A 26797-nucleotide genomic window follows, 5' to 3' on the forward strand; every position below is an offset into this window, starting at 1 on the left:
GTGTGCCTCGCCTGCCACAGTTTCACAACTGCTCACTCTCATGCAGTCTAGGAGCTCACACTCACACGCTGACCCTTGCGCCGAGCTCCCTGAGGGTGTCCAGGCCAAAGCTGTGAGTTACCTGAGGTTAGAGAAAGTCAGAGAAAATGTGCTAGGATCCTGCTGCCGGTGGCCTCTCCATCTCCAAGTGCGCCCTATAGACAGACAATAGGCTCAGACCCTCGGCTCTTCTCTATGGAGGATTTTCTTTCATGTTCCAAGTCAACCCACCATGCCCAGTGCTGTCCTCCTGTGACGCCAGGGGGGACTTGGAAGGTGACTTTAGGTGGAACTAGACGCAGCCTTACTAGTCATGTGTTTATTCTCAGAACATACAAACATCTTCTCAGAGAATAGAAAACAGGAATTTCACTCAGTGACTTAAAGATGGACACAGCCGGCTCAACCTGTCCCCACATCTACTAAAAAATTCCCGGGGTGAGGGGTGCCTAGAGTGCACAGCACCCCGTGGCACAGGGGCTGTGCACAGCGCGAAACAAGGCTCTCGACTTGTTTTATAATCCAGATGGGCAAACAGCTGTCACAATGACAAGAGTCCAAGGTCCATAATCCCACAACGCCAGATCCCCTGGGTCGTCTAGGGCAATGACGTTGCTGAAGCTGATGCAGTCATGTCTGTGCCGAAGAAGTCCACCCAGCAGCCAGTTTTTCCTTCAGTCTGCAAAGCATTGCCAACTGCTTGCCTCCGTAACTGGCAAAAGCCTAATGCAATCCCAAAGCTCGTCAGAGGGGCAGAGCTGGGCCAAAATCTATGGCAATTTTTTCTATGCTTCCTACAGCTCCTCTCCACTTGCAGCCTCAAACTCAGGCCTTTAGGCCAGGGAGCCTGATTACTTCCAAAGCAAACCACCAGAACCCAGAGCGAGGACCTGGACAGACGGACATGAGGGTCCTGAAGAACAGGCTCAGCACATGCCCTTAAGTTCAAGGGAGGAGTGCTGTCAGGCAAAGATGGTCTCTTCCCGGCGCTTCTTGGTAAGGATGGTGCCTGGCTTGTGCTGGGCATCTGGGTGGTTGGCTAGTTCTGGGGGGCAGGACGACACCGGACTCTCCAGGATGGCTTGCTTCAGCTCGTAGAACACAGCAGAGTCCTCTTTGGTGAGGAAGGTGATAGCCACGCCACTCTTACCTGCTCGTCCTGTGCGGCCGATACGGTGGATATAATCTAGGGAGCAAGAGCAATTATCACAGGGGGCACCAGGCCAGAAGCCCTGCTAAGCAGTGTCTGAAGGCTCCACACCTCTGAGGGCAAAAAATACCGCTTGCACTGACTGAAGCTGCGGTACCCCCAGCGCTCTCCATGGGTGCCTGTCTCCCCAGTGCCACTTCTGACAGTGGTCATCCTCCCACACGAAGACAAGGACTGCCCAGCTCCCTGCTTCCACACGGCCTGAAGCTAGTGTTAGCCCACGTGCTGGAGGTACAAGTCCACATGAGGTGAAGGGCCGTTCTTACTGGGATGGGCAGTCCGGGCTACAGCTGTGACAGGTGGCAGAGTCCCGACTTGCAACGGGAAAAGACAAAAAGCCTCCCTTTACCTCAGACTGCAGCTGCTTCCCCCGGCACTCACCTTCAATGTTCTTGGCCATATCATAGTTGACAACCATAGACACATCTTGGATGTCGATACCACGACCTGCCACATCTGTAGCCACCAAAATATCCTTGGCCCCGGCCTTGAGGTTGGACAGTGCAAACTCTCGCTGCTCCTGGCCTTTTCCACCATGCAGTGTACAGGCATTGTACTGTGGGGAGAACAGTGAGGTGAAGAAAGAGCAACGGCATCGCGGAAAGACACAGCAGTTAAGAGGGAGCGGGCCACAGAGCAGCAGGGCAGGAAAAGAGCAAAGAGCAGAAAGAACGGGTACAACTGAGGTGGAGAGAACAGGTGAGTTCAAGAAAAGGCCAGAGGGAAGGGGGCGTGGCGTGGCCGGGACAACAGGGTAAGGTCGAAGGTAAAGCAACTGGGTACGACGTGAGTCAGATGCGAAAAGCAGTCAGAGATTGAGGGAAAGAGATTAGGGTAAAAGGCAAGTTTAAGAAGCTTAAGAAGGGGCCTCCCTGGTGGTGCAAGGGGTGAAGTCTCAGTGCTACGAAGCTATCCGCAGCCACTGCAGCACGAGTTCGATGCCCTGCCAGGGAACTAAGCCACATGGCACAGCAGACCTCTCCTGCCCTGCCCGCTGCTCCCCTCAGCAGTGTCTTTCAGTAGATCTGCCTGTTCTGCTCCCCGCTCTGTCTCTCACCGCCCCCTGTACCTCTGGCCTGTGCCCCAGCTCTTGTATGCGTAAATAAATCAATCTTAAAAAAAAAAAAATTCAAGAAAGGAACACCCTTTCCCTCAAACACCAGTACCAGGAGTGAAGGACACTGCCTACCAACACCTGCCTCCTGACCACACTGTCCACCTACACCAAACACGTTTAACACAACTCACTCTGACCCACTCTCCTCCACATCCTCAGTCTGCCAGGAGGTACCTCAAAACCTCTTCTGGCCCCAGCCCACTTCAAGGAGACCCAAACCAGTTTTGGCTAGCACTGCTGGAATGGACAAGAAGTCCCAGCAACTGACCCAGTTCTCCTGAACCTATTCATACCGGCCTTATTCCTCTGGCCCTGACTTGTTGAACACTAGACAGATAAAAGCTGAGCGCTGAAAGCTGGAGCCCGGGGGAGCCCACGAGTTTTTGAAAGCAGCACCACAGAGACCAGACTTCACTCTCCCCTGCCAGACACACCCCCATCTTCTCCAAGGACTTGGCCAAAACATCACAGCCTTTTTTCTGGTTGACAAAAATGATGATGGGTGGATCAAAGCCTTGCTCCAAGATTGCCAGCAGCTTTTTCCTGGGGGGAAGGGAAAGAAGACAAAAATGAGATGCGTACCACCTCCCACTCCAGGATCAATCAGCCCAACGCTGATCTACACACACCAATTCCCAGGATCTTCACTGCTTCCCGAATAAGAAGACAAAATCTCTTCAACCAAGCAGAACAATCAACCTCCAGCCACCATTTGCCCCTTCTCTGTCCTGGCCCAGCTGTCTCCCATACCTCTTTTCTGACTCTGACATGAGGAAGACCTTCTGTTCCACACGTTCGTGGGGTTTGCCTGCAGAACCAATGTACACCACAGCAGGTCGCCGAAGATAGCTCCGGGCCAGACGCTCCACCGCCGGGGGCATGGTAGCCGTGAACATGACTGTCTGTGAAAACAGGAGGCTCAGTACTTCCATCACATACCCCACCATCCCCCCAGGCAGGAAAGCCCAGGTTTAAGACTCTAAGCTGAGCGATGATGTGAGAGAGCCTTGGCAGGTACCACCCTTGTCAGTGCCTCACACTAGCCTGGGAGGGGGGCTGAGGCTTCTGCAGCACATATGGTGGGTAGCGGCATGACCCTTTGCAATCATTTGTCCACAATTAAATGGCTGCACTAATCGGGATTGTGGAAGGGATGTACTAGACATGCTGCACCATTTTGGAAACATGCTCTCTGGGCCTAGCTAGGCCCAAGAAGAGCCTTGGGTAGGTTTGGTAATTTGCCCTATTTTTCCCAACCCGGGGAAGCAGCCTTACCTGGCGATACTTATGTTTTCCTGACTCAAAGTTGGCCAACATCTTCTCAGGATCCTCAGCCTCATCTGTGTCAGGCTTCTGGTTGCTGACAGGCATGTGCTCCAGGATCTTCTGGACGTCTGGTTCAAAGCCCATATCAATCATCCTATCTGCCTCATCCAGAACCACATAGGTGCAGCGGCTTAGCACCAGGTAGCGGTTCTCCAACACATCAATCAGACGTCCTGGGGTAGCGATCACAATCTGGGGGTACAGCGGAAACACAGAGCCTCAGCGGGTATCCCTTTCTTCTGCCACCTATTAACTATCCACCCACTTGAGCAAAAGATGGAGCAACAAACTAGGGTTCCTCTGCAATTCCAATGCTAAGGAACTTGCGTCCCAACCTCCAGTTGTTTGGCAGTGAGAGTTCCTGAGAACTGGTTTGAAATCACTTGTTGCTTCTTTGGACGGACTGTTTTCAGGATGAATACAGTCTGAGTAAGGTCCAAGGGTTAGAGGAAGCAAAATCAAAGGAGGCTGCTTAAATGAAGAGAAATGAAGGGGTTGCATAAAAAGGGATAACACTTAAAAAGTCAACACAAGTTTCACTTCCTACAGCAAACTTTTAAGAAGCGCTCCTTCCCTGTCCTGAGAAGGCAACACACAAAGTCAGTGACATGGCCCGGCAGACTGATTAAAAGCACAGGTTTTCGATGTGAATCTCATCTCTGCCCATTGCCATCTGTGTGTAAAAGTGGGCAGGTTAGAGACCTGAGCCTCAGCTTCATCTGTAAAATGGAGGTATCACTGTCTACTCTCATATGCTTGTGAAAGTGATGTACAGTGCAATCCCCACCACCTAAGCTCCCGACAATAATATGTATGAAACATGTACATCAGACTCAGAAATAAGAGCCTGAAATCAGAGCTTGCCCAACAGGCAGGTCGGCCACTGCCTAGAACAAACCTCACAACCCATGCGCAGTCTGAAGCCCTGGTCTTCTCTGGAGATGCCGCCAATGACAGCCACAGTGCGGATGCCTAGTGGCTTCCCAAACTTGATGGTCTCTTCTTCGATCTGCTGAGCCAACTCACGGGTAGGAGCCAGGATGATGGCATAAGGGCCCTGGTCTGACTCTTCGATCCTGTGGTAAATGAGGAATTCCGCAATTTCCACAGTTTTGGTTCTCATCCAACCATACCCCAGAGCAAGACAAAGTCATTCTTAAGGACAGGTATGGGAATGGGGAGGGCGGTGGGAAGAGGATGCTATGGTCACCCTCAAAAATCAGACACCAGGAGAGCCAAAGTCTCCAGGGAATAGTGCTTGCCAACAATAAAATCATATGCTTCTTTGAGATCATAATCCAATTACTCCTTAATATCTAACCCGGACTAGAAGGGAATCTACTTATCGATGTAAAAAGAAAACAAACACTCATTTGCCACTTTCACCTTTCCTGACCAGTCAAACCCCCCCAACCGGTGTCAGCTGACCCACCTGTCAATTTTGGGGAGAGTGGTGATCCAGACCAGCAATGGGATGAGAAAAGCTGCTGTCTTGCCACTGCCAGTCTCAGCCACACCAATGATGTCACGATTCTGTAGCCCAATGGGAATTGCCTGACGCTGGATAGGTGTTGGTTCCTGCAGTGACCCGAAGAGTAATGGGGACGGTCAGAATTATACCACCTGGGTTACCGCAGAAAGAGGGGGCACATGTGCTAATATAACACATCCATAGGAATGGGAACCCAAAAAAAAACAAGCAAAGGGCAATACTTCCACCAAAAAGTGACAGACAAGGTCACCTTGGCCCACTGGCAGAGGAAGGCATGAACTGCCAAGGAACAAAATTCTCTGATCCTAATGAAGATTGTACCCCCTAGAATGTAGGAACATGTCAGGTTACCAATCTGCCTCTCCTTACCTTGTAGCCACACTTATCAATGACCTCCAAGATGTGTGGCGGCAGAGAGGAGTCTTTCCAGGATCGGATGGGGTTGGGGATCTTGCCACCTTTGGTGGTGATGCTGTAGTCCTCACGGAAGATCCGCCAGTCCCTGTCCGTCATCTCATCTAACTTCTTCTGGGACCAATGCCGATCATCCCACCGCTGCTTGGCCTCCTTCTTACGAAGTTTGCGCAGTCTTGCCCTGAAGCAGGACATGAGACATACGTGGAATCAGAATCCTTCATGACCTGGCCTGGCCTAGACTCTGGGCACTGCACAACCAGCCCTAGCCCTGACCACTCACTCCTCCTGCTCCTTTTCTTCCAATGTCCGCCTCTTCTCCATTAGGTCTCCATAGAAACGTGACTGCTCTCGTTTCTGCTGCTTCAGGTCAATGCCTGCAATGAAGCCTCGCCCCAACAGCTGGACTTGGTGCCTTTCTTTGTATCTGCAGTTGAGACCGAGGAAGAAAACAGAAGAGGCTGTTACAGCAATAGAAAGCAATGGCAGACTGCCAATATGTACCAGTTCCCCTTCCTGGCCGGGTCTTCCTTCACCCACAAGGCAGCGTGGCTGGCTGCTAGTTTACCAATTTTCCCACCCCATCCCATGCCATCCTATCTTACTCCCATCTCAGAAGTCACCAGTTCTCTTTGGAACTGCCTGGTTTAAAAGATCTACTTTTGGTGTGAAGTCACTCACAGGGGGTTGTAGTCAATGGATGTGTCCTCAGATGCATCCCACTCAAAAACAAACTTGCGGTCGTTGAGATGCCTCGTGCGGCGTCGCTTCTTGATGCCACCCAAGTAACGCTCCTGCCCAGACAGAACACAAAGCCCATCAAGCTTGAGGCCCAAATCTCAAATTCAAATAACCAGATCTCATTTTTGGGTAGGAAAGAGACATGATGACAGTCAACGCCTGTACCTTAATGGCATGTAGTTCCTTGCTCTTATCCTTCTCTTCCCGAATTTTCTGCCGCCCTTCCTCATCCTCATTTCCATTGGTCTCCCGCTCCATCCGCTCCCTGCGTTCCCGACGTTCCCGTTCCTGAGGGTCTTCTGCAGATCAAAGAAAGCAAAGTTGCAGAAGAGCTCAGTGGAAGAAAGGGATCCAGACTCCAAAGGAGAGACAAATGGGAAGATTCATGAGACGAGGGAAATGGAAGAAAGATATTCTTCTCATAAACTTCCCCGACCCCTCCCACTGCCAAACTCCAGAGCAAACAAGTCCCCAGCTCTTCCGCATAACCTTATGAGCCCGCCCCTGTCTTGCCCACCCCGTCTGGGGACTGCACAGGACAGGACAACGAACCCAACATTTTCCTGCCCAAGTCTTGGAACTGTTTCCTCTTCTTCCTCTCTTCTTCGAGCATCTTCTGCCGCTCTTCCACCTCCTGCTGCCGTCGCTTTAGGGCTTCAGCCTCTCGCTCTGCTTTGGAGAGGAACTTGGGCTACAAAATAGATTGGAGCTATAAGCAAGGCTCTGTGAGTGAGATCACATGGCCGATGCGAAAAGAGCAAATAGTCTGGGGGCCTCCCGGTGGCGCAGCGGTTGAGTGCTGGGTTGCGAAGCTGCCCGCAGCCTCTGCAGCGCCGGTTCGATCCCCGGCTGCTCCCCAGCCACCGGAGGAGGGTCCCACATGGCGCGCAGACCTCTCCTGCCGCCCGCTGCTCCCCTCAGCAGTGTACTTAGGTCCTTCTGCCTGCTCTGCTCCCAGCTCTGGCTCTGGTGAATTCTCTCACCCTCCCGCGCTTCTGACTGTACCCAGTGCATGTATAAACAAACAAACAAACAAACAAATAAATAAATAAGACATGCCTCTATAAAAAAAAAAAAAAAAAAGAGCAAATAGTCTGAAAATACTGGCTCAGGCATTAACCTTATTAAGGAAAACACAAACAGGCCTAGAATCCTAGTATAGGTTAAATTGTGCCCTCCTCAAAATTTATGTGTTGAAGCCTTTAATAGTATTTCAGAATGTGACTGCATCTGGAGAATGAACCCTTAAAGACTTGATAAGACTAAAATGAGACTCTGAGGAGGGCCCCCAACTGGTCTCCTTATAAGGAAACATCTGAACACACAAGAGACACACAAAGGGCTTGCACAGAGGGAAGACCATATGGAAACAGAAAGACAGACACCTACAACACAAGGAAAGAACTGTATCAGAACAAATGTACCGATACTTGATCTCAGAATTCTAGCTTTCAGAATTTCTGTTGTTTAAGCCACTCAGCCTGTGGTGTTTTGCTGTGGCAACCCTAGCCAACTAATGAAAGACACAGTCTTACCTTAGCCTCAGCTTCTTCCTCAGCCTTCTTCTTAGCCAGAAGTTCCTCCAGGGATAATGGCTGGGCCTGAAAGTAAGACAAAGGGCTTCAGTCCACAAACGCTCTCTCCTGTTGAAGAGAGTTGAGCTTGAGGTGAACAGGAAGATGAGAAATCCTTCATCTCTTTTACCTTAGGCTTCTTATCACCATGTTCATCCTCATCATCCTTCTTAGAGTCTCTGTCTTTCCGAGATTTAAAATCTTTTCCTCGGCCAGGAGATAAACTTTAAGGAAAAAGAACAGGAAAGGTCCAATCACTGTCTTACCCCAGTCCCTGGATAAGGATCAAGCTGAGCCCCAAGAAGAGGATGGATGTTTTCTCATGACTCAACAAGACTGCTCACCCATCATGTCCTGAAGCTCTCCCTGGTAGCCATGGTAACTTTGCCTGCTCTAAAACTTTATAAGAGCCCCAAAAATATTTAAGTTACTTTTCTGAAACTGCCTCTTCTGAGAAAATCAGTCTACTTTTCTGAAACTGACCTCTTCTGGAAAATGGGTCTACACTTACTAATGCAAAAAGATATTTTTCAAATAGCAGTTGCACATTGAAAAAAGAATCCTACTTAACTTTGTAATATACAATGAATTTAGCCTATATTGCCGCCCACAGACACCATTCCCAGACACTGCTATATATGTCTCCTCCTCATTTTCCTTTCCTACTAGTCCCAGCAACCCTTTTTCCACACCTGCTATCAGTTTATGAAGATTAAAGAGATCTCAAACAGCCTGTCTTATGGTTGTTATGAGAATTGTCCTCTGCCCTGAATGCTAACCTATTTTTAGGGCCTAATAAAAACTTTGCATTGAAAAGTTTCCAGAGAAAAGAGCTCAAGATACTGGGACATTAAGCTATCCCAACAAATATGATGTATATCTTGAGCAGAAAACTGAATGGTCCAACAGAGCTACAGAATTATCTAGTGCCCTGGGAATCCTTTCAAATGAATTTCTAAATTCTAAGAACAAGTGAACCCTTAAAAGGTTGTGACTTCATTAACTAATTATACTTTCTACAGAAAACAGGTGCCTTCTAAAAAAGACAGCTCTGCAGAAGCTGAATGAGCTCAGCTGCAGAGAGGACAAGTTAAGCGCATTCACCTAAGACCCACCCGCTCTCACTCCTCAGATGCTGTACCTGGAGCGTTTGCGGTCCTTATCCCGTCTGTGCCCATCCTTATCCCGGTCTCGGTCCTTCTTATTCCGCTCCCGCTCTTTATCTCGTTCTCTGTGTCGTCGATCTCTGAAAACAGCACAGTTAAGAAGTTACTTGAGGGGCCTCCCCGGTGGCGCAGCGGTAGAGCGCTGGGTTGCGAAGCTGCCCGCGGCCTCTGCGGTGCCGGTTCAATCCCCGGCTGCTCCCCGGCCACCGGAGGAGGGTCCCACATGGCGCGCAGACCTCTCCTGCCGCCCGCTGCTCCCCTCAGCAGTGTACTTCGGTCCTTCTGCCTGCTCTGCCCCTCGCTCTGGCTCTGGTGAATTCTCTCACCCTCCCGCGCTTCTGACTGTACCCAGTGCATGTATAAACAAAACAAACAAGCAAACAAATAAAGAAAAACATGCCTCTATTAAAAAAAAAAAAAAAAAAAAAAAAAAAGAAGTTACTTGATATATAGGGGCCTCCCTGGTGGCCTAGGGGTTAAGTCTCAGCGCTCTCATGCTATCACCACTGCAGCCTGAGTTCCATCCCTGGCCAGGGAGCTACCCACATGGTGCAGCAGACCTCTCCTGTCTCTCCTGCTGCTCCCCTCAGCAGTGTATTTCAGTGGATCCACCTGTTCTGCTCCCCACTCTGTCTCTGGTGAATCCTCTCACCCCCTGCACCTCTGGCCTACACTCCAGTTCTTTTTTTTTTCCTGTGATTTATTCTTTTTTTTTTAATTTAAATATTTTATTTTATATAATTCTTACATCTTTTTTCATCTTTGCACAATGTATGCATTTTCATTTTGGTTATATTCCCCATACAATTGCACACACACACACACCCCGCCCACCGTTTTGACTCTAGTCCTTCCTTTCCCGGCCCCTCCTTCCCCCCCACCCCCAGTTCTTCTATGGAAAAATAAAAAATCTTTTTTTTTAAAGGAAGTTACTTGATATTTCTCAAGTAATCTGCTACACTGAAGCCCTAAAAAGATTCTTTTCTCCCCAAAGCAATATTTTACAAATTGGGGAATGTGTTTCCTGGGAAAATTACGAGAGGATTTTAAGAAGGTCTTATCCATCAGAGTTATACTGCTAAGTATCAATAGTAACGACAGATCATGGACTATCTGAGCACATAAACTCTTGATCACCCAGACCTTCACCTTACCAGTTCCCTCCTAAGGCTTAATATCTGCTGGTTCACTAGTGTGGAGAAATGTATTAAAGACTAAAGTCCTAATACCTGAGGCACTAGAGAATGCAAGAAATAAGTGTGAGATGCACTCTCCTCTCCCATGGAACAGACATACAAAGTCCCTTTACCTCTCCGTAGATTTGGAACGGGAACGGGAGCGAGAACGGCTGCCTCCTCGACGTCTATCCCTCGACCGATGCCGCTTCCTGTCTTTAGACGGAGAAGACTTCCGGTCCCGGTCTCGGTCCCGCTCTCTGTCAGGAGTCCGAGATCGCTTCCTTTCCTCTTTGGAAGGTGAGGCATCACGGTCCTTCTTGTCAGCCAGCTCTCCTGCCATCTAGCATGAGTAAGAATACTTACTATGCACGAAGTACTACTAAAACCGCACCCCTACACGTGTGTGTGTATATGTAACTTAATCTCAAAACAAGCCTATGAAGCAGATATCCGGGCTTGCTTATAGATGAGGAAACTGAAGCACAATCTTATAAAATAACTTGCCTAAGAACACACAAGCAGTAAGTGGCACAGTTTCAAGCAGTCTGGCTCCGGAGGCCCAATAGTATTCATTACACTATACTACCTTTCCGTGATTCCTTTTTGTCTATATTCATTTCTCAAAGTAGACAATGAATATACCTATTTTAATTTTTTTTTTAAAGATTTATTTATTTATGCATACAAGAACTGGGGCACAGGCCAGAGGTGCAGGGGGTGAGAGTGGGGAGCAGAACAGGTGGAGTGACTGAAATGCACTACTGAAGGGAGAAGTGGGCGAGGCAGGAGAGGTCTGCTGCACCATGTGGGTCACCTCCCTGGCCGGGGATCGAACTTGTGCTGCAGAGACTGCGGAAATCTTCACAGTGCTGAGCCCAGGCCCCAAATATACCTATTTTTATAGTACAACTGCAAGAGAATAAATAGTGTACTAGCTGTCTCTGGAAACATCCTGCGTTGCTTATCTTAGGAGGCTACTAGGTCTGCCAGTCTACCAGGATGGGTCAACACACATATGTCCAAAGAAAGCTCAATAAAGGGGGAGAAATGTTTAACTGAAGACATGGGATTATAATCAGCACACCAAGGAAAATTTAAATTTAAATGGAGAGACAAGCTCACTTTCACGCAGCTTAAAGGCAATGTACTTTTTCGTTGTGAGAAGGGAAAAACTTAGTGAAGGGTACCCTTCTGGTGAACCTATAATTATTTCAAAAAAACTAGAGCTCACAGACATTGATTGATAGTCCCTACTTAGATTTTCATACCTTGATCATTACCTAGTCCTATGAAAGGTGTGAGAAGGAATTTATTTTGTTCCCCTCCTGTCTGGTGGTGGCACCAGCCTTCAGACTACAACACCTACATCAGCTGGGAATTAACATGACAGCAAGTCTGAATCTGCCTCTACAGCTACAGTGACAGCTACGCCTAAATCATCATCATCCCTAAGACTTGGGATAAGTTCTCAGAACTTATTTTATAAGTTTTAAGCTTACAATTTCCCTTTCTCATTCCATATATCTCTAAGAAGGAAGACTGTGTAGAGAAAAGAAAAATTTATTTCACATTCACTGGAGAAATGACTGGATGTTCTGTCATTACATCATTCATATCACACGGAAATTATACTTTTGTCTCTTCCACTTATAGCCCAAACAGAACGATTCAGAAGAAAGTCTATCTCCTTTACAGAGCATTCTGGATATCACTCATTCTTACACCAAATATTCACTGAGCTCCTAGAAGATGCCAGAAACTGGAGATATAGCAGTAAACAAAACAGTCTCTGATCTCATAACACTTAAACTCCAGTGAAGCAGACAGTAATTAAACAGATAAGAGAATGGTAATGAGAGCTAAAGAGGAGACTAAAACAGGGTGATATGATGGGGAGGGGTATGAACAAGAAACAGAGGGCTCAAGAAAGAATTTTTTTAGATGACATACTAACTGAGACTTGAATGATGGGAAAGAGAGCCTGCAAAGAAGGAAGGGAGGGAACTTATTGGGTGGAAAGGACAGAAAGAACAAAGACGCTGGGGCAGGAACTACCTTAGCATGGTTGCTGATTAAACACTGAGCAGCAGTCACCCCCAGGGGAAGACTAATTAAAAATGAGTTCAGGGCCTCTCCGGTGGTGCAGGAGTTAAAGACACAACACTATAAAGCTACCTGCAGCCACTGCAGCACGAGTCAGATCCCCGGCCTACCACGAAGCAACCCACATGGCGCAGCAGACCTCTCCTGTCTCTTCCGCCGCTCCCCTCAGCAGTGTGTGTCAGTACATCTGCCTGTTCTGTTCCCCACTGTCTCTGGTGAATCCTCTCACCCCCCACATCTCTGGTCTAAACCAGAGATGTATGCATAAATATATAAACCTTGTATGCATAAATATATAAACCTTAAAAAAAAAATGATTTCAGACAAAGGTAGCAGCCAGATCATGCAAATGTGTTTTATTTAGAGTAGGGTAATGGAACTTGGATTTTACTTTAACTGCAATGGGAACAGGTATTAAACAGGAAGTGATGTGATCTAATTTTACACTTTTTAATTTAAATGACATTTAAAGGATTACTTTGGTGACTTGCATGAAAATACATGGTAGAGAAGAGTGGAAACCACTGAAGATGCTATTATAATAGCCTGGGCACAAGATAACAGTAGCTTGGTCTAGGAAAATGGCAACTGGATAGAAAGAAGTAGACAGTTTCTGGATATATTTTGGAGACAGAGTTGACAGGACTTACTACGGAAGGGAGAAAGGGGACACAAAGATAACTCCTAAATTTATGGTTTGAGCCAACTAATGACTTAAGAAGTCATTAGTAACCAGGAATGAAACAATTTTAGGAGGAAATAAAAAGTTCCATTTGGTTATGTTGAGTGTGAGATGTAAGAAAACCAAGAGGATATTACAGAAAGGCAGTTGAAAATGCAATTCTGGAACTCAGAGGGGACAAAAATTTGAGTCATAAAGATAAAGAAGGCTTTTTAAGCCATGCACCTAAATGATATTACTTACATGGGCAGTATACAGTCATGCATTACTTAACCTGATGGGGATACATTCTGAGAAATCATCATTAGGAGATTTCACCATTGCACAAATGTCAGTCTAATTGCACAGACCTAGACAGGAGTCTACTACAAACCTAGGTTATATAGTATCACCTATTGGGATCATTGTTACATATGTGGCCCCTTGCTACTGTAAAGAATAAAACAGAAAAGGTCCCAGGTCTGAACTTTGGAACACTTTAATATTTAGAGGTCAGTTAAAGAAGCCAGTTAAAAAAGACTGGAGAGAAGCAGCAGCAGTGAGCGAGGAGGGGAAAAAATAAAGAATGGCACCACAGAAGCCAAAAAACACGTTTTCATCCGGGAATGGTAAACTGTTTCAAATGGACAAAGATGAGGGGATAAAGAAGTTACCCTTGCCTTTGGGTAAATGGAGATGATTGGTGACCTTCACAAGAGCTGTTCTGAGGGCATGGTGGAAACAGAAGCCTGAGTGGCATGAGTTTAGAAGAAAATGAGAAGAATAAAGACAGTAAGGAAAAGCAACTTTTATTATAGTTTTATCAATACTTATCACAACAGCCAGATAACCCTGTGACTCTAAACATTTCTTCCCAGCAATCTTCCTCACAAATCTCTAGATATATATATTTGAGTTCCTCAGTTCTTGTGGGGTCTGCTGTCCTACAACGAGGTATTTAGCCAGCATCCACTATATGCAAGGTACAGTGCTATGCAGCTGTGTGGGTCACGAAAGGAAAGCAGGAAGATCCTGACCAGAGGCAGCTTATAGAACAAAACACATACCCTACAGAGACATGTGCCAAGGTGAAGGCTCAGAACAAGTATAAATTATAGGAATTCAAGGGAGAAGTTTCGTTTCACTTGTAAAAGGGGATCTGGAGAGGAAATAGGTCTTGATCTTTTACGTATAAGTAGAATTTAAGGATGTGTAACTGAGGATGCAGATAAGAAGTTATTGCCGGCAAGAGAAATAACACAGAGGCGGGAAAGCATGACTGATTCTGGAAGAAAAGCCATAGATCCAGTTTGGCTGCAGCAAGGGCTACTAGAAACATGAAGAAATGGGTCAGAATGGGGGTATCACTGAGGGCGTGCCCATGAGCAGAAGTCTGGCCCCTAGCATCGGCCAGAGACCTGGCCTGTGCCCCCAGAAGCCAGCACTCCCCCCTGGGGCCCGCACCCCTTCGCTCCCGCCCGACCGAGTTTGCCGGGCTCATGCCCCTTCCCTGAGGTGTTCTTCCTCGCCTTGTACTGGAGGCAGGGGCCACCGCCTTGCCCCTACTCTCGCCCTCTCAGCAAGCTCGTGGGGACCACTTCCGACGCGCGGGACTCACCACTCTTAAGTCTGAACCGCCTAACGCGGCCTCAACGTCGCGGAACAGTCGCCATCTTCCCCGTTTCCTGGTCGCCGAGATGCCCCTCCAGCCGCGCGGCAAGCTGGGAGGGCGAGTTTCTGGTCCCGGTGGCGCAGGCCAACGGGGCGGGGCAGAAAACTACCAATCCCAGAAAGCATAGCGCGAGCGCCGGTCCTTGGCCGCGGTGTCTGCTGGGCAATGTGGTTCGCCAGGCATTTGGTCGGCTGGAGTAAGAGTTTTCTGTGGACCGGCTTCTTGCAGAAGGTTGTCCAGCAGCGTAGTCTTCCAGGAGTAAGCTGGTCATGCTAGAAACTGAGGTTAACGACTATCATGGCCTGTGCTTACGACCGAGGAGCTTAAGTGCTTCTTTAGCTGGCGGTAACACATAACAACTGCAGTAACAAATACTTTGTGGAAAAGTGTAAGATTTTGAGATAGGTCGTTAGCCTCATTTTACAGGTGGACAAACTGAAGGCCAGGAGCAGCCTAGTATTCATACTAAGGGTGGGACAGTTCTTCCTTGTGCGGGACTCAGAGTTAGGTGGACCTTTTAGTAACCTTGGTACCACAGCAGTGTAAATGTTGGTAACATTCCCACAGTTTTTGTGACAACTCCAAGTGAGCCCACCTGGTGAATTCCACAACGCTCCTGGAAGTGTGGTGTCGCCTGAGCTGTGGCACCTGTTTTCTCAACATTCCAGTAGGATTAGTGGATTAGTCTTCTTGCCCTATGGAATCTTACCAGTTGTTAGGTTGTCTTTGTATTTTTGCTTCTTTCTTCAGTCCTCCACACAGGAGGACTTTATTTCAAATTGTATGCTCACTTTGTTTCTCTTTGGTCTTAGGGTTCATAATTCCCTTCGCAGAAAAAAAAAAAAACTCTTGCAATTTCTAGGGATATATTGAAGATGTACAAGAAGCTAAACCCTCTTCCCATTTTCCCACTGTCAGCTTTTTAATTTCAGTCCCACATGGCTGTGTGTTTGGCATAGGTCGCTGAATGTGTTCAGTTCTTCCCAAACAGAACTTCATGGTAGATCCAAGTAATCCTAAAGCCCTGAGCATCAGGCACAAAGCCCAAAGTAACCTTGGAAGACTCACTTCTGCTCTTAGAACCCTGAAGCCTTTGACCTGCTCTGTGTACCCCTAAGAGAGAACCAAAGGAGGATGGTGTAATTCACTCAGTGAACACTGGAGGACTCTCCATTCACGGAATGGAACCCCAGCTAAGCCAGACCAAAGATGTAGGCTGGAACCTTTAAGAACAGCTCCTGAGGCGCTTCCCTGGTTGGCATAGGGAGTTAAGACGCAGCACTATGAAGCAATCCGCAGCTACTGCAGCAAGAGTTCGATCCCCAGCTAGGGAGGTGACCCACATGGCGCAGCAGACCTCAACTGTCTTGCCCACTGCTCCACTCACCAGTGTATTTCAGTCAGCCCACCGGTTCTTTTCCCCTCTCTGTCTCTGGTGAATCTTCTCACCCCCTGCACCTCAGGCCTGTACCCCAGATCTTGTATGCATAAATGAATAAATCCTTAAATAAAAAAAAGAACAGTTCCTGAGAATCTTCTAAGTACCCAACTCTGGGCTGAACACAACTTAGGTTACTTATTTTACTTAATTCTCATATAAGTATGAAGTGGCTATTATCTCCTTGTTACTGATAAGGAGATTGTGCCTAAAAAAGATTAATTATGCCTTCAAAGGTCACACAGTGAAAAGAAAGGAGCCAGGATTCAACAACAGGTTATTTAACTCAGAGTCCATGCTCTTTCTCTATTTCCAGGTTACCATTCTTCACCATCTTTAAAGATGAGTTAATAGAGGGCCTCCCCGGGGGCGCAGCGGTTGGGCGCTGGGTTGCGAGGCTGCCTGCGGCCTCGGCAGCGCCAGTTCGATCCCCGGCCACCAGAGGGGGTCCCACATGGCACGCAGACCCCTCCTGCCGCCCTCTGCTCCCCTCAGCAGTGTACCTTGATCCCTCTGCCTGTTCTGCTCTCTACTCTGGCTCTGGTGAGTTCTCTCACCCTCCCCGCACTTCTGACTGTACCCAGTGCATGTGTAAATAAATAAATCTTTAAAAAAAAAAAAAAAAAAGATGAGTTAATAGAGAGCCAGAAAGGGACACATGTAAGACATTGAGCTAAAAGAATACTCATTGTTGGGCCTCCCTGGTGGTGCAGGGGTTAAAGACCCAGCCCAAAAAAAAAAAAAAAAAAAAACCGGCAGCCACTGCAGTAGGAATTTAATCCCCAGCCAGGGAGCTAACCCACATGGCGCAGTATATTTCAGTTGATCCACCTGTTCTGCTCCCCACTCTATCTGGTGAATCTTCTCACCTCCTGCACCTTTGGCCTATACCCCACTTCTTGTGTGCATAAATAAAAAAATCTTTAAAAAAAATACTCATGTTGTGTGTCTTACTCTGCTAGTTATTTCACAAACATGCGTCTTTGGTGATGGAGACAAAGACACAGCTTTCTATTAGGGATCTAGAGTCTCCTATTTGGCAAAAATACAACTAGCAAGTAAGGGACCCATGGGATTATAGTTAACATAGAGATCCAACTTGAATCCTTTCTCCTTTACTTACTAGCAGCATGATCTAGGGAAAGTTACATAGCATCTCTAGCTTTTGTTTTCTCCTTTAGGGATAACAGAGAAAATACTGCCACTTTCCTCACTGGCTAGTCTAGCAGAGCAGTGAAAACTACACGTCTGGGGCAAGGTTGCCAGGGTTGGTAGCCAGGTTCTATCACTTTCTGTGTGATCTTAGGCACACTAACAAATCTCTCTGAACCTGGTGTTGTGGGGTTTTTTGCATAGAAGAACTGAGGTGTAGGCCAGAGATGCAGGGGGAGCGGGGGGCAGATGAGAGGATTCACCAGAGACAGAGTGGGGAGCAGAACAGGCAGATTGACTGAAATACACTGCTAACCTGAGCAGTGGGCAAGGCAGGAGAGGTCTGCTGCACCATATATGGGTTAGCTGCCTGGCCAGGGATTGAATTCAGGCTGTAACAGTGACAGCGCTGAGACTTAACCCCTTGGCCACCAGGGAGGCCCTGAACCTGTTCGTCTGTTGGAAAATGAGGTACTCCAGAGGGGTTATAACTGGAATAAATAACATAACTCATAAGCACCCCTGACCCATAGTAAACATTTAACAAGTGTTAGTTATCATTTATGAGGTTAAATGACTTTATCTGAGAAGTTCTCAGTCATGCTGAACACATTGTTACAATTCAATACATAGTAATGTGCATTCCCAGCACACTCTGAAACTTGGGGATGGGGAAGAGAGTTGTCAATCACTAAAGAGAAGGGATGTTAAGGTCCTTGAGCTGCCATCAGCAGGCAATGGAATTAAGGTCAAGAAAGCAGATTTCGGGCCTCCCTGGTGGCACAAGGGGTTAAGCACCACACTGTGAAGCAATCCGCAGCCTCTGCAGCATGAGTTCGATCCCTGGCCAGTCAGGGAGCAACCCACATGGCGCGGCAGACCTCTGCTGTCTCACCTGCTGCTCCCCTCAGCAGTGTATTTCACTCTGTTTCTGGTGAATCTTCTCACTCCTCACACCTCTGGCCTGTACCCCAGTTCTTGTATGCATAAATAAATAAAATCTTATAAAATAAAAAAAAGAAAGAAAAAGAAAGCAGATCTCGGAGGCCAGAATCTTGAGTCTTGGCTCCAATCTGTCCATCTTCTGTGGGGGGTGGGATCTCGGCAGCTTGGATCATTTACTGATGATTCCACAGAGCCTTGTCTCTTTCCTCCAGACCACTAGGACAAAGGCTCTTAATCAGGAGCAGTTTTTCCCAGGGGACATTTAGCCACATCTGGAGACACTTTGGTTATGACAACTGGTGTATGTGTGTGTGTTGGGGGGTGGGGCAGTAATGACATCAGCAGGCAGCGGCCAGGGATGCTGTTATACTTCCTAGTGCACAGGACAACCCCATTCAACAAAGCATCCTCTAGGCCAGGATGTCATTAGTTCCGAGGTTGAGAAGCCCTGCTCTACTGAGGAGCTGACTGGCTTAGTAGGTCTTGGGTGGAGCTGGGGAGGAGGCAGGGGTGGGGGTGGAGGGAGGAGAGAGCAGAGGATACAGTCACTCTGCAACCCAGCATAAGGACCCTAGGACAGTTTTCCTCATATCAATGACCAAATGAAACAGAGAAAGAGACTACGGAAACGGAATGAATTTCTTTATATGTGTTATATTTTTCATTAATAAATAGGTTTTCTTCTTTAAACACAGAACATAGAACAGATTGAAACACTCCCGCCCTCGCCCCTCCCCCACCCTTTCCAAAGACAAGTCTATAAAACAAATGCCAGCTGTGCTGCCCTAAAGGGCAGAAAAAGTCTGGTGACCCTCGCCCAGCCCTGCCCCCTATAGCACCACCACCCCCACACCGCAAGAAAAGGGGGGTCTGTGGCTTCTCCCTTGGACCCTGGGGACTTAGGTGAGAAGCATGTGAATGTATGATGTCACCTCTCCAGGAGGCATGGGCTATGCAAAGATGAGCTTGCTTTCTCTTTGACCCTGACCAGCTCCTGCCATGCTGACTTCAGTTTTGAAGCACCTGGGCCCAGCTCCCCAGGGAGCTGCCTCTTGGCTTCTCCACCCTCCACTCCTCAGAGGGAAGGGAAGGGCTCAGGGACCCCTCCGATCCCCTGGCCTGCATGGAAACGCTGTGTGGAAGAGGCGTGATGCTGCAGGTGAGGCTCCTGTAGGCTCCCGAGCCGTGAGGCCAGCATGCCCCCAACCCCCACACCTTTCCTTCCTCTGGAGTTGGGGGCACTGGGGCAGCTGCCCCCTCCACAACCTAGTGCCTGGCTTGGGGTGTGATGGCTCTTTCTTAATGTCAGGTCCTCAAGCCGGGCCTGGCTCTTTCCTTATCCCGTCCTGTCTCCTTCCAAGCCCTCACTGTGGCCATCTGAAAAACTCATGTCCAGTGTCTTAAATAGTCTCATCCTCCCTGTCCCTGTGCCTCTGCTCCCAAGGGAGGAGACGGGAGGCTGTCTCCCCTCTCCAAATCCCCCTTCACATAATGGAACAGCTTCTGGCCTTTTCCTTCTTGAAAGTAGAAGAGATGAGTTCAGAACGACTAGGAAGATGGAGCAGTCGCTTGGAGAGGCTTCGAACAGGGCTCTTGGGGGGCACTGGGTTGGGCTTGTTCAGACACACGATGGACGCCGTCCGGAAGATGCTGTGGATACTCTTCTCTGAGGTGAAAGCAGAGCCTTCCAGGTAGATTTCTGCACCCAGCTGCTTGGCTATTGCACAGCCCTGTGAGTGGTGGGGTGAGATAATCAAAGTTGTGCTCCACGATGGCTTGGAAACACTGCCTATCTATGGTGAGCGACCCTCCCCGGGCCTACTGCGAATGGGATCCAACAGCCAGCCTTCCACTACCACCCTCCGCTGATTATTTTCTGAAAGTGATGCCTAACTGCACCTTAAAATCACCTGGAACACTTTTAAAACCATATTGAGGCCAGACCAAGTAAGTCAGAATTTCTGGCAGTAGGGTCTAGGCATTCATAGTTTTAAGAGCTCCCCAGATGATTCTAATGTGAATTGCTGGTTTAAAAGAACTGATCCACATACTCTGATGTACATAAGAAACATACAATTCCCATGTCTTACTCTGACTGACTATAGGTTTGGAGCCAGGAACCCTAAGCAGCTCTTCTACTGCTTGTATTCCTAAGCAGGTGGTCTACAGAAAACTATGAGAAGCACGGGCACATGCATGAATGGCTCACCAGCCAATGGCCCACCTATAGCATAAATCAGGTAGACAGGTACCCCCCACCTCTATTTAGATAGACAGGTATTCGGCCACCAGCTTGCTGATGACAACTCGCACCCCAGAACACCAATTCTGTTTCACCATAGTGAGTGAGTTTGAACAAGGGCCATATTTCAAGTCAGCCTGCAGCCTTCCCCACCCTCAATACACACATATACACACACACACACACACCCCACATCCCTACCTGCTCATAGGAGATGGGCGCCTGCTTCTGGTGGGACAGCTCCATCAGAGTGCTCAGGTCTGTTCTCAGGTCAGTCTTACAGCCAATAAGCAAAACACGGGTACTGGGACAATAATCCAAGATTTCCGTCCTCCACTAAAGGGCCACACAAGAAGGGGGAAAGAGGAAGGAAAGAGAGTCAGTGAGCGGCAGAGATGGGGAGAAACCTGGTTGGCAGCATCACACACACCATCCAGCTTATCACCAGCCAGCCTACCCTCTGAGTCACAGCATTACCACTGCACTAATTACATCATCTTCCTGCCCATGGGGCTTTGAGGCCACAGGAGTGCTGTCCCAAGAGCCTGCCCCTCATTCAACAACCCAGGTGCCAGAGACAACAGAGGGGCAAGTATTCTCCCACTGTCTGCCACAGATACAGGCATGGGGCTACTCCCTCAACACAGTCAAAGGTCCTGCAAGTGCAAAATACCAGAAGAAAGTCAACCTGTCTCTTTCCGAGGGAAGGAAATAATCCCAGAGACTTCTAGAAAACTAGGCGAGTTCTACGAGGTATGCTTTGAATTCTCATTATAGGCAGACCTCGCCACTCAGACCAAGGAATTTCCTAACAGAACTTGAGCTCAGACTTGCCTGGCTTGCCCAGTGCTCCTGGGATCAAGGTCTATAGAATTGTCTCCAAAAGGCCCACCACTGACCCTCAAATTGTATCACCAAAGGGCCCTCTGATTTTCAGGCCTTTTCTTCCTGTGTATTTGATACTATCCTCCATTGCTGGGCCTCTGGCAGAGCACAGGGTAGTGGCAAGGGCAAGAGGCAGAGAGGGCAAGAGATCTGGGGTCTAATGCCAGAGCTAGGTGAATGGTGCGGTTGCAGGCAAGTATCTTTCCTCCTTGACTTCAGTTTTTCCTATTTTGCAAGAGGGGATTAGATAACAAGGTCCCCAATATTTCTTTTTATTCTTGGGCTGCGCCAAAGATTGTAGATTTCATCCAGCCTTACCTTCTTGAGGGCACTGTCCACTGTCTCCGGACGGCTGATATCAAAGCATAGTAATACTGCGTCCGAGTCGCTGTAGCAGAGTGGACGGACATTGTCATAGTAGGGAGAACCTGGTGTCGGGCAGAAAGACCTGATGGTGAGCCACAGCATTCTCCCTACCCTAGAGACCTCAACCCTCAGCACTCCTGTGGCCCCAGGATAGCATTCTTGGTCCCTTAGGTTAGCTGGTCCCACCCAACTAACCAATGTGCTGTAGCCTGGAAGCTTGGGTCCTGACCACCTGCCAGAGGTAGTCCTGTAAAAAGGAAAGGAGGCAAAATAGACAGAGGGGGAGAGGTTAGCGTATACTTTGACCCTGTCTGGATCTCCTACAAGTGGGCTTCATTTAAGGACTTGTTTCCTGAGTCCCAGAGGAGGATGCCCCCAGCCCTGAAGAGAGATTAGGGCCTATTTAAAGGTTCCTCTGCTGCCCACACTGCCACTTCCTGCTGCTCCAGGGTCTTCCCAATGAAGAAACAAACTTGCCTGTTACATAACTGGTTGCCCTGCTTCTTTGCTATAGAGTCAGAACTCGAGGCGCCTGGTAGGGGAGGGAGAGCATCAAGGATTTAGGGTCCTCCCACCAAACTGGATTACACTGAAAGGGCCAAAGGGAAGCTGTTGCCCCCAACCCCCTAAGATCTCAGGGAGGCAGTCTCAAATACGCCTGGGGATTTAGAGGTTTACTAGGAGGAGGCGAAGAGTTGGTGCCAACCCAGGTGGTCCAATATGAGAGAATGCTAGGGGCTGAGCCTGCTCCCTCCACCCTAGAGAAGGAGCAGTAGCAGATTTGGAACCCAGACAATCCGTGCTCAGAATAGCAAGCAGCCCCTCTCCCTGCATCACAATCTCCATGGAAACTGGGGGAATCCAAGTTGGGGGGCTGGGTTGAAAGAAAAAAATGGAGTACAGGGGAGTTGGGATAGCTGCCTGCTCCTTCAGCAATCCGCCCCCATCCCCTCCCTGAGGTGGGGTCTCAGCACCCACTGCAGCAGTGAGCACAGGGAGCACTGCAGGACTGGCAGAGGGGGAGGGAGGAGGCATCCATTCTGGCTCCAAGCAATCCTTGGACCAAATGAATCCCCTCAGACCAGCAAATGAATAATGGGAACAGGTTTGACTCTGGCCCCAGTGTTGGGAAGCCCCATCCCACACACCCCTGCCACTTCCTCCTCTGCGCGGGCACCCAATTATAAAGAGGGAGTTTGCAGATAACTGACAGCTTGCATCCTTTCATGGGGGGGGGGCGGGGGCAGGGCAGAGATGCGACACAGGGAACAGAGACCACCCTTGCTGATTTTCCATTATCTGGATTGGAATTCAAGGGCTGCATTCTGACTGCGGGAGGAGGGGGAAGCAGCAGGGCAGCCCGCACTTGGGGAGGGCAAGAGTAGACAGGGAGATGACTACAGTAAGCTACAGTAAGATTCTGCAAAGATTAAAAGGTGGACAGTGTACAGCAGACGGAAAGGCATATATCATGCGTCCAAACTGCATTCCAGACAGATCCAGCCGGCATGTCAGAGTCCGGGGTAACTAACCTGCCTTCCAGCCCCTGGCATGGCCACAGAGGAGGGCATGCACGGTTGAGGAATTTTTGTTTTGTCTTGGGGAGAGAAAGCAAGGGAGGTCTCATTTTCTGTTTACCCATCCCCTAGCCCCAATCTTTACAGACCTCAAAATCAGATCATGGGAACAAGGGCTCTTTGGAGGAACAGGATGGCATGTTTATTATATGTAACAGGAAACCCCTAGTGATTTATAGTTCCTCTTTAAAGTCAGCCTGAATATGCATTTTTGGGGAGAAGTAGATGTTATTTTCTTAGCATTTAGTCCTTGATTATAACTCTGAGCCCACTCTACTGATAAAGAATTGGGGTAAAGGGAAGGTGGGATGGAGCTCCAGTCAAAGAAAGGGACAGCCTGGTACTAAGCGTTCAGGACTGGGAGGTTGGAAAAATACCGCTTTCTACATTTCAGAAAGACAGGGCATCTTCTGCCTCAGCCAGAGGTGGGGAGAGAGGTGGGGGGAGTGATGGTTGGAATCAACATCCCCCCCACACCACTATCCTCTGTGACTGTGCCCTATATTAAGCCATCTCCCCCACCCCCAAAGGATGATGCATCACTTCATCCCCAGCCGCAGCAGTATGACAAGCACAGCGGAGCTGAGCTGCGGCAGGCAGACAGCAGCGGCCCGAGCTGGAATGCAGGAGAGAAAATTGAATCAGGAACAACACTGCCCCAAAGCAGGCTCGTCTCCCTGCCTCCACCGCCACTGACTCCAGCAGCAATGCCTGCTGCCTCTTATTTTACGCTGGGGCAGCAGCAGCTGTGTGTGCATGTGTGTACATGTGTGCGTGCGTGTGAGGCGGCGGGGAGCGGGGCTGGAGAGTGCTGTCTGACTGTCCCCCATAGTATCATGGGCTCACCTGACCATTCCAGCCTTCAAAAGGCTGGAGCTAGACCCTGAGAAGCGATTCTAGTTTGCAGCTCTGGACCACTCAACCGAGGGAACCAAGACCACCTCCCCCAAAATCAAGGAAAGTTCAGGTCCCCTTCTTTCACATTCCTGGCAAGCACCATACTTCTCCCCGTCAGAACAGGAAACAATTTCTAAAAGACCGCAGCCCCAGCAGACCAGCGGAGGTGGGAAGGGGGCGCGGGGGACACACATTCTTACCTGAGGTGTCCCAGAGACTGAGCTCCACTCTCTGCTCCTCCGTCTCCAAGCAAGCCGTGTAGTTCTCGAACACCGTGGGCACATATGTCTGTGGGGAGAGAGCAACTATCGCATCCTGGGCGCCCCTACCCGCCTCACCTCCCGTAGTTAGTACTGACGACACAAGAAGCCGCTCATCCTGATGGGGCACAGAGGTGACAGGAGAGTCAGAAGCCAAAGGAGGGGATGCCTGGGGTAGGACCACATGGGACAGGAGGGCAGGGAGGGCAGAGGTGCAGGCACTTTGCTCCATCAAAATCAGAAACGTGAATATGACTTCCAAACAGGAGGAGCCCCTCATGTCCTAGATGCTCGGGAGACAGTTTCATATTTATTCATTCATTCATTCATTCATTCTCTCTTTTTCTCTCTCTCCTTTCATCCCCATCTGTCAGTCTGTCTGTCAGTCTCCCAACTTCGGAGCTACAGGCAGAGTCTCCCGTTTCTCTTCTCCCCACAATCTCCTGGTGCCATCAGAGGCCTGCCTGGGGCATGCCCACAGAACCTCTCAGAAGGGGTGAGGGGACCAGCAGGTATTGTGTCCAGAGGTACCCCCACTCTCCCGCGTCCCCAGCTCCTCTGACAGCACACTTCCAGAAGAAGAGAGGTAGGAGGGGATTCGATCCGGGGGCCTATGGGTGAAGAGGTGAGGAGGAGCCACCAGGGCGGCAGAAGTGGGACGCGTCTCAGGGGAGGCGAAGGCAGGGCGATGCCCCAGCCAGAGGGCGGCCGAGAAAGAAGTGGGTGAGAGGGGTGTGGTAGGGAGGGGGGAGCGTCTGCGCTCCCGTGCAGGTGGGCATCACCCCCAGGTGGGCAGACAAGGGGGAAGCGCTGGCCGCGAGGGCGGAGCTCACCTCGGGGTAGCAGTCTTTCGCTAACACCTGTAACATCGCTGTCTTCCCACACTGCACGTCCCCCACCAGAACCAGCTTGCATCTGGCTACAACTGGCTGGGGGGCCCGTCTCTCCTTCATGGTTACGGCCTCCGCGGAACTTCAATTCGGATTCAGAGGAGCGAGGGCTGCGCCAGGTGAGTCTCCGCGCGCCACCTGCTCCGGGCTCCCTGCCTCCCTCCAACTGAAAAGGAGGCCGGTACAGCCGCTTTATATCTCCTCGGCGGAACCAATCACAAGAGGAGGCGGGTTCTGTGACGGCCAATCGCTGAGGTGGGATCCCCTCCAGTAGCCAATGGTAGCAGGATATGAGTCAGTGCGCTCTTCCTCCCCTCCCTTTCTCTTAAAGGGGCACCGTTTCTTCCTTGGAAAGGGAATTCCCACGATGATTTGCGTCTGTATTAAGGAATGAGGGAAGGGAGGTGCCACGAAGCCAAATTAAATGGTCACGAGTGAGCACCAGTTAGTTTTAAAAACCGTAAACCAGCCATGAATGCAGAGAGCGAGGTCAAGATGGAGTTGTTCCAAGAGCAGAGCAGCAACCTGGCTAAACTATGACAGGTGGGGGGCGGTGACCCCACAGATCTCAGACCATCTTGTTCCATCTAATCCCCACCCAAACCAGTAGAGCTCCTGTGGTACTCCTTCATCAGTTCCTACTGTACCCCCCTTTTAATGCCCATGGCTCTTCCTTAGGAATCACCTTTATCAACAACCAAAAATAATGTGGTAAAACCTTCTTGGATCCCCTGGAAAATCCCCACAAAACTCCTGACCCAAGATGAGCAGAGAAAAAGGAATGAGGGAATCTGGCAAGTGGGGATGGGAAAGTGGTGGAGAACAAAGCAAACAAAGTTGCTGTCTCTTGGGCCAAACAACCTCTCACCTCATGCCTGGCAGGAGCTGCTTGGGAGTGTTTGCTCTGCTGCCCCGGCCCTACTTCCTGCATGAATCAGGCACAAGTCCACTTCCAGGTTGACACCTACTCACGCCGATGCCTACACACTACTTGTGTTACCGGGCTAAATCCAGACTGTAAAATGGGACTTTGGGATTATAAAGCTGGAGGCAACTGCCCTTGCAGCCGTTGCATCTTAAGGAAACTTTCCAATGGACACACACAACTTGAACCGTCCTCTGCCTATTCAGGAACCACAACTGTCCAAATAAGTCCTCCTGGGGGGGTCAGGGACCAAAGTGAGACTGAACTTGAGCAAAAATTAGTTTTTCTTCGGAGTTTATCTTCACCTCGTCAAGCCCAGTGCCTTTGGAGTATGCCCTGGGTCTTGTTCTATCTGAGCTTTACTCTGATTAGCTGGTGTTGCTGCCCCATCCAGGGATATTTTCCATGTTATAAAGGATATTTAATTTTAAAAGCCTTCCCCAGACTCAAAGGGATAGATTGCTAATGGTGAGATTTCCAGCGCCCACTAGCAGAGAGGAAAATGGAGGATATTTTGAAAATGTAGC

General features: G+C 49.1%; 2 protein-coding genes across 2 annotated transcripts; both read right to left on the minus strand.

Annotated features, from left to right (window-relative positions):
• Window positions 1–338: 338 nt before the first annotated feature.
• DDX23 (DEAD-box helicase 23) lies at window positions 339–14741 on the minus strand. The gene is made up of 17 exons (XM_037514662.1): window positions 14640–14741; window positions 10389–10597; window positions 9055–9159; window positions 8044–8137; window positions 7875–7940; window positions 6892–7030; window positions 6505–6638; window positions 6280–6392; window positions 5882–6025; window positions 5554–5779; window positions 5125–5270; window positions 4591–4768; window positions 3642–3884; window positions 3117–3268; window positions 2801–2909; window positions 1631–1805; window positions 339–1225 (listed from the first exon to the last, which is right to left on the minus strand). The coding sequence occupies exons 2-17, from the start codon at window positions 10595–10597 to the stop codon at window positions 1002–1004; spliced, it is 2457 nt and encodes an 818-aa protein (XP_037370559.1). The 5' UTR covers window positions 14640–14741; the 3' UTR covers window positions 339–1001.
• Window positions 14742–18866: 4125 nt separating this feature from the next.
• RND1 (Rho family GTPase 1) lies at window positions 18867–25513 on the minus strand. The gene is made up of 5 exons (XM_037515357.1): window positions 25289–25513; window positions 24396–24483; window positions 21674–21783; window positions 20672–20806; window positions 18867–19958 (listed from the first exon to the last, which is right to left on the minus strand). The coding sequence occupies exons 1-5, from the start codon at window positions 25406–25408 to the stop codon at window positions 19713–19715; spliced, it is 699 nt and encodes a 232-aa protein (XP_037371254.1). The 5' UTR covers window positions 25409–25513; the 3' UTR covers window positions 18867–19712.
• Window positions 25514–26797: the final 1284 nt, after the last annotated feature.

Source organism: Talpa occidentalis, unplaced genomic scaffold (assembly GCF_014898055.3).
Source record: "Talpa occidentalis isolate TD23 unplaced genomic scaffold, MPIMG_talOcc4v2.1 talOcc4.16, whole genome shotgun sequence".
Lineage (NCBI taxonomy): Eukaryota > Metazoa > Chordata > Mammalia > Eulipotyphla > Talpidae > Talpa > Talpa occidentalis.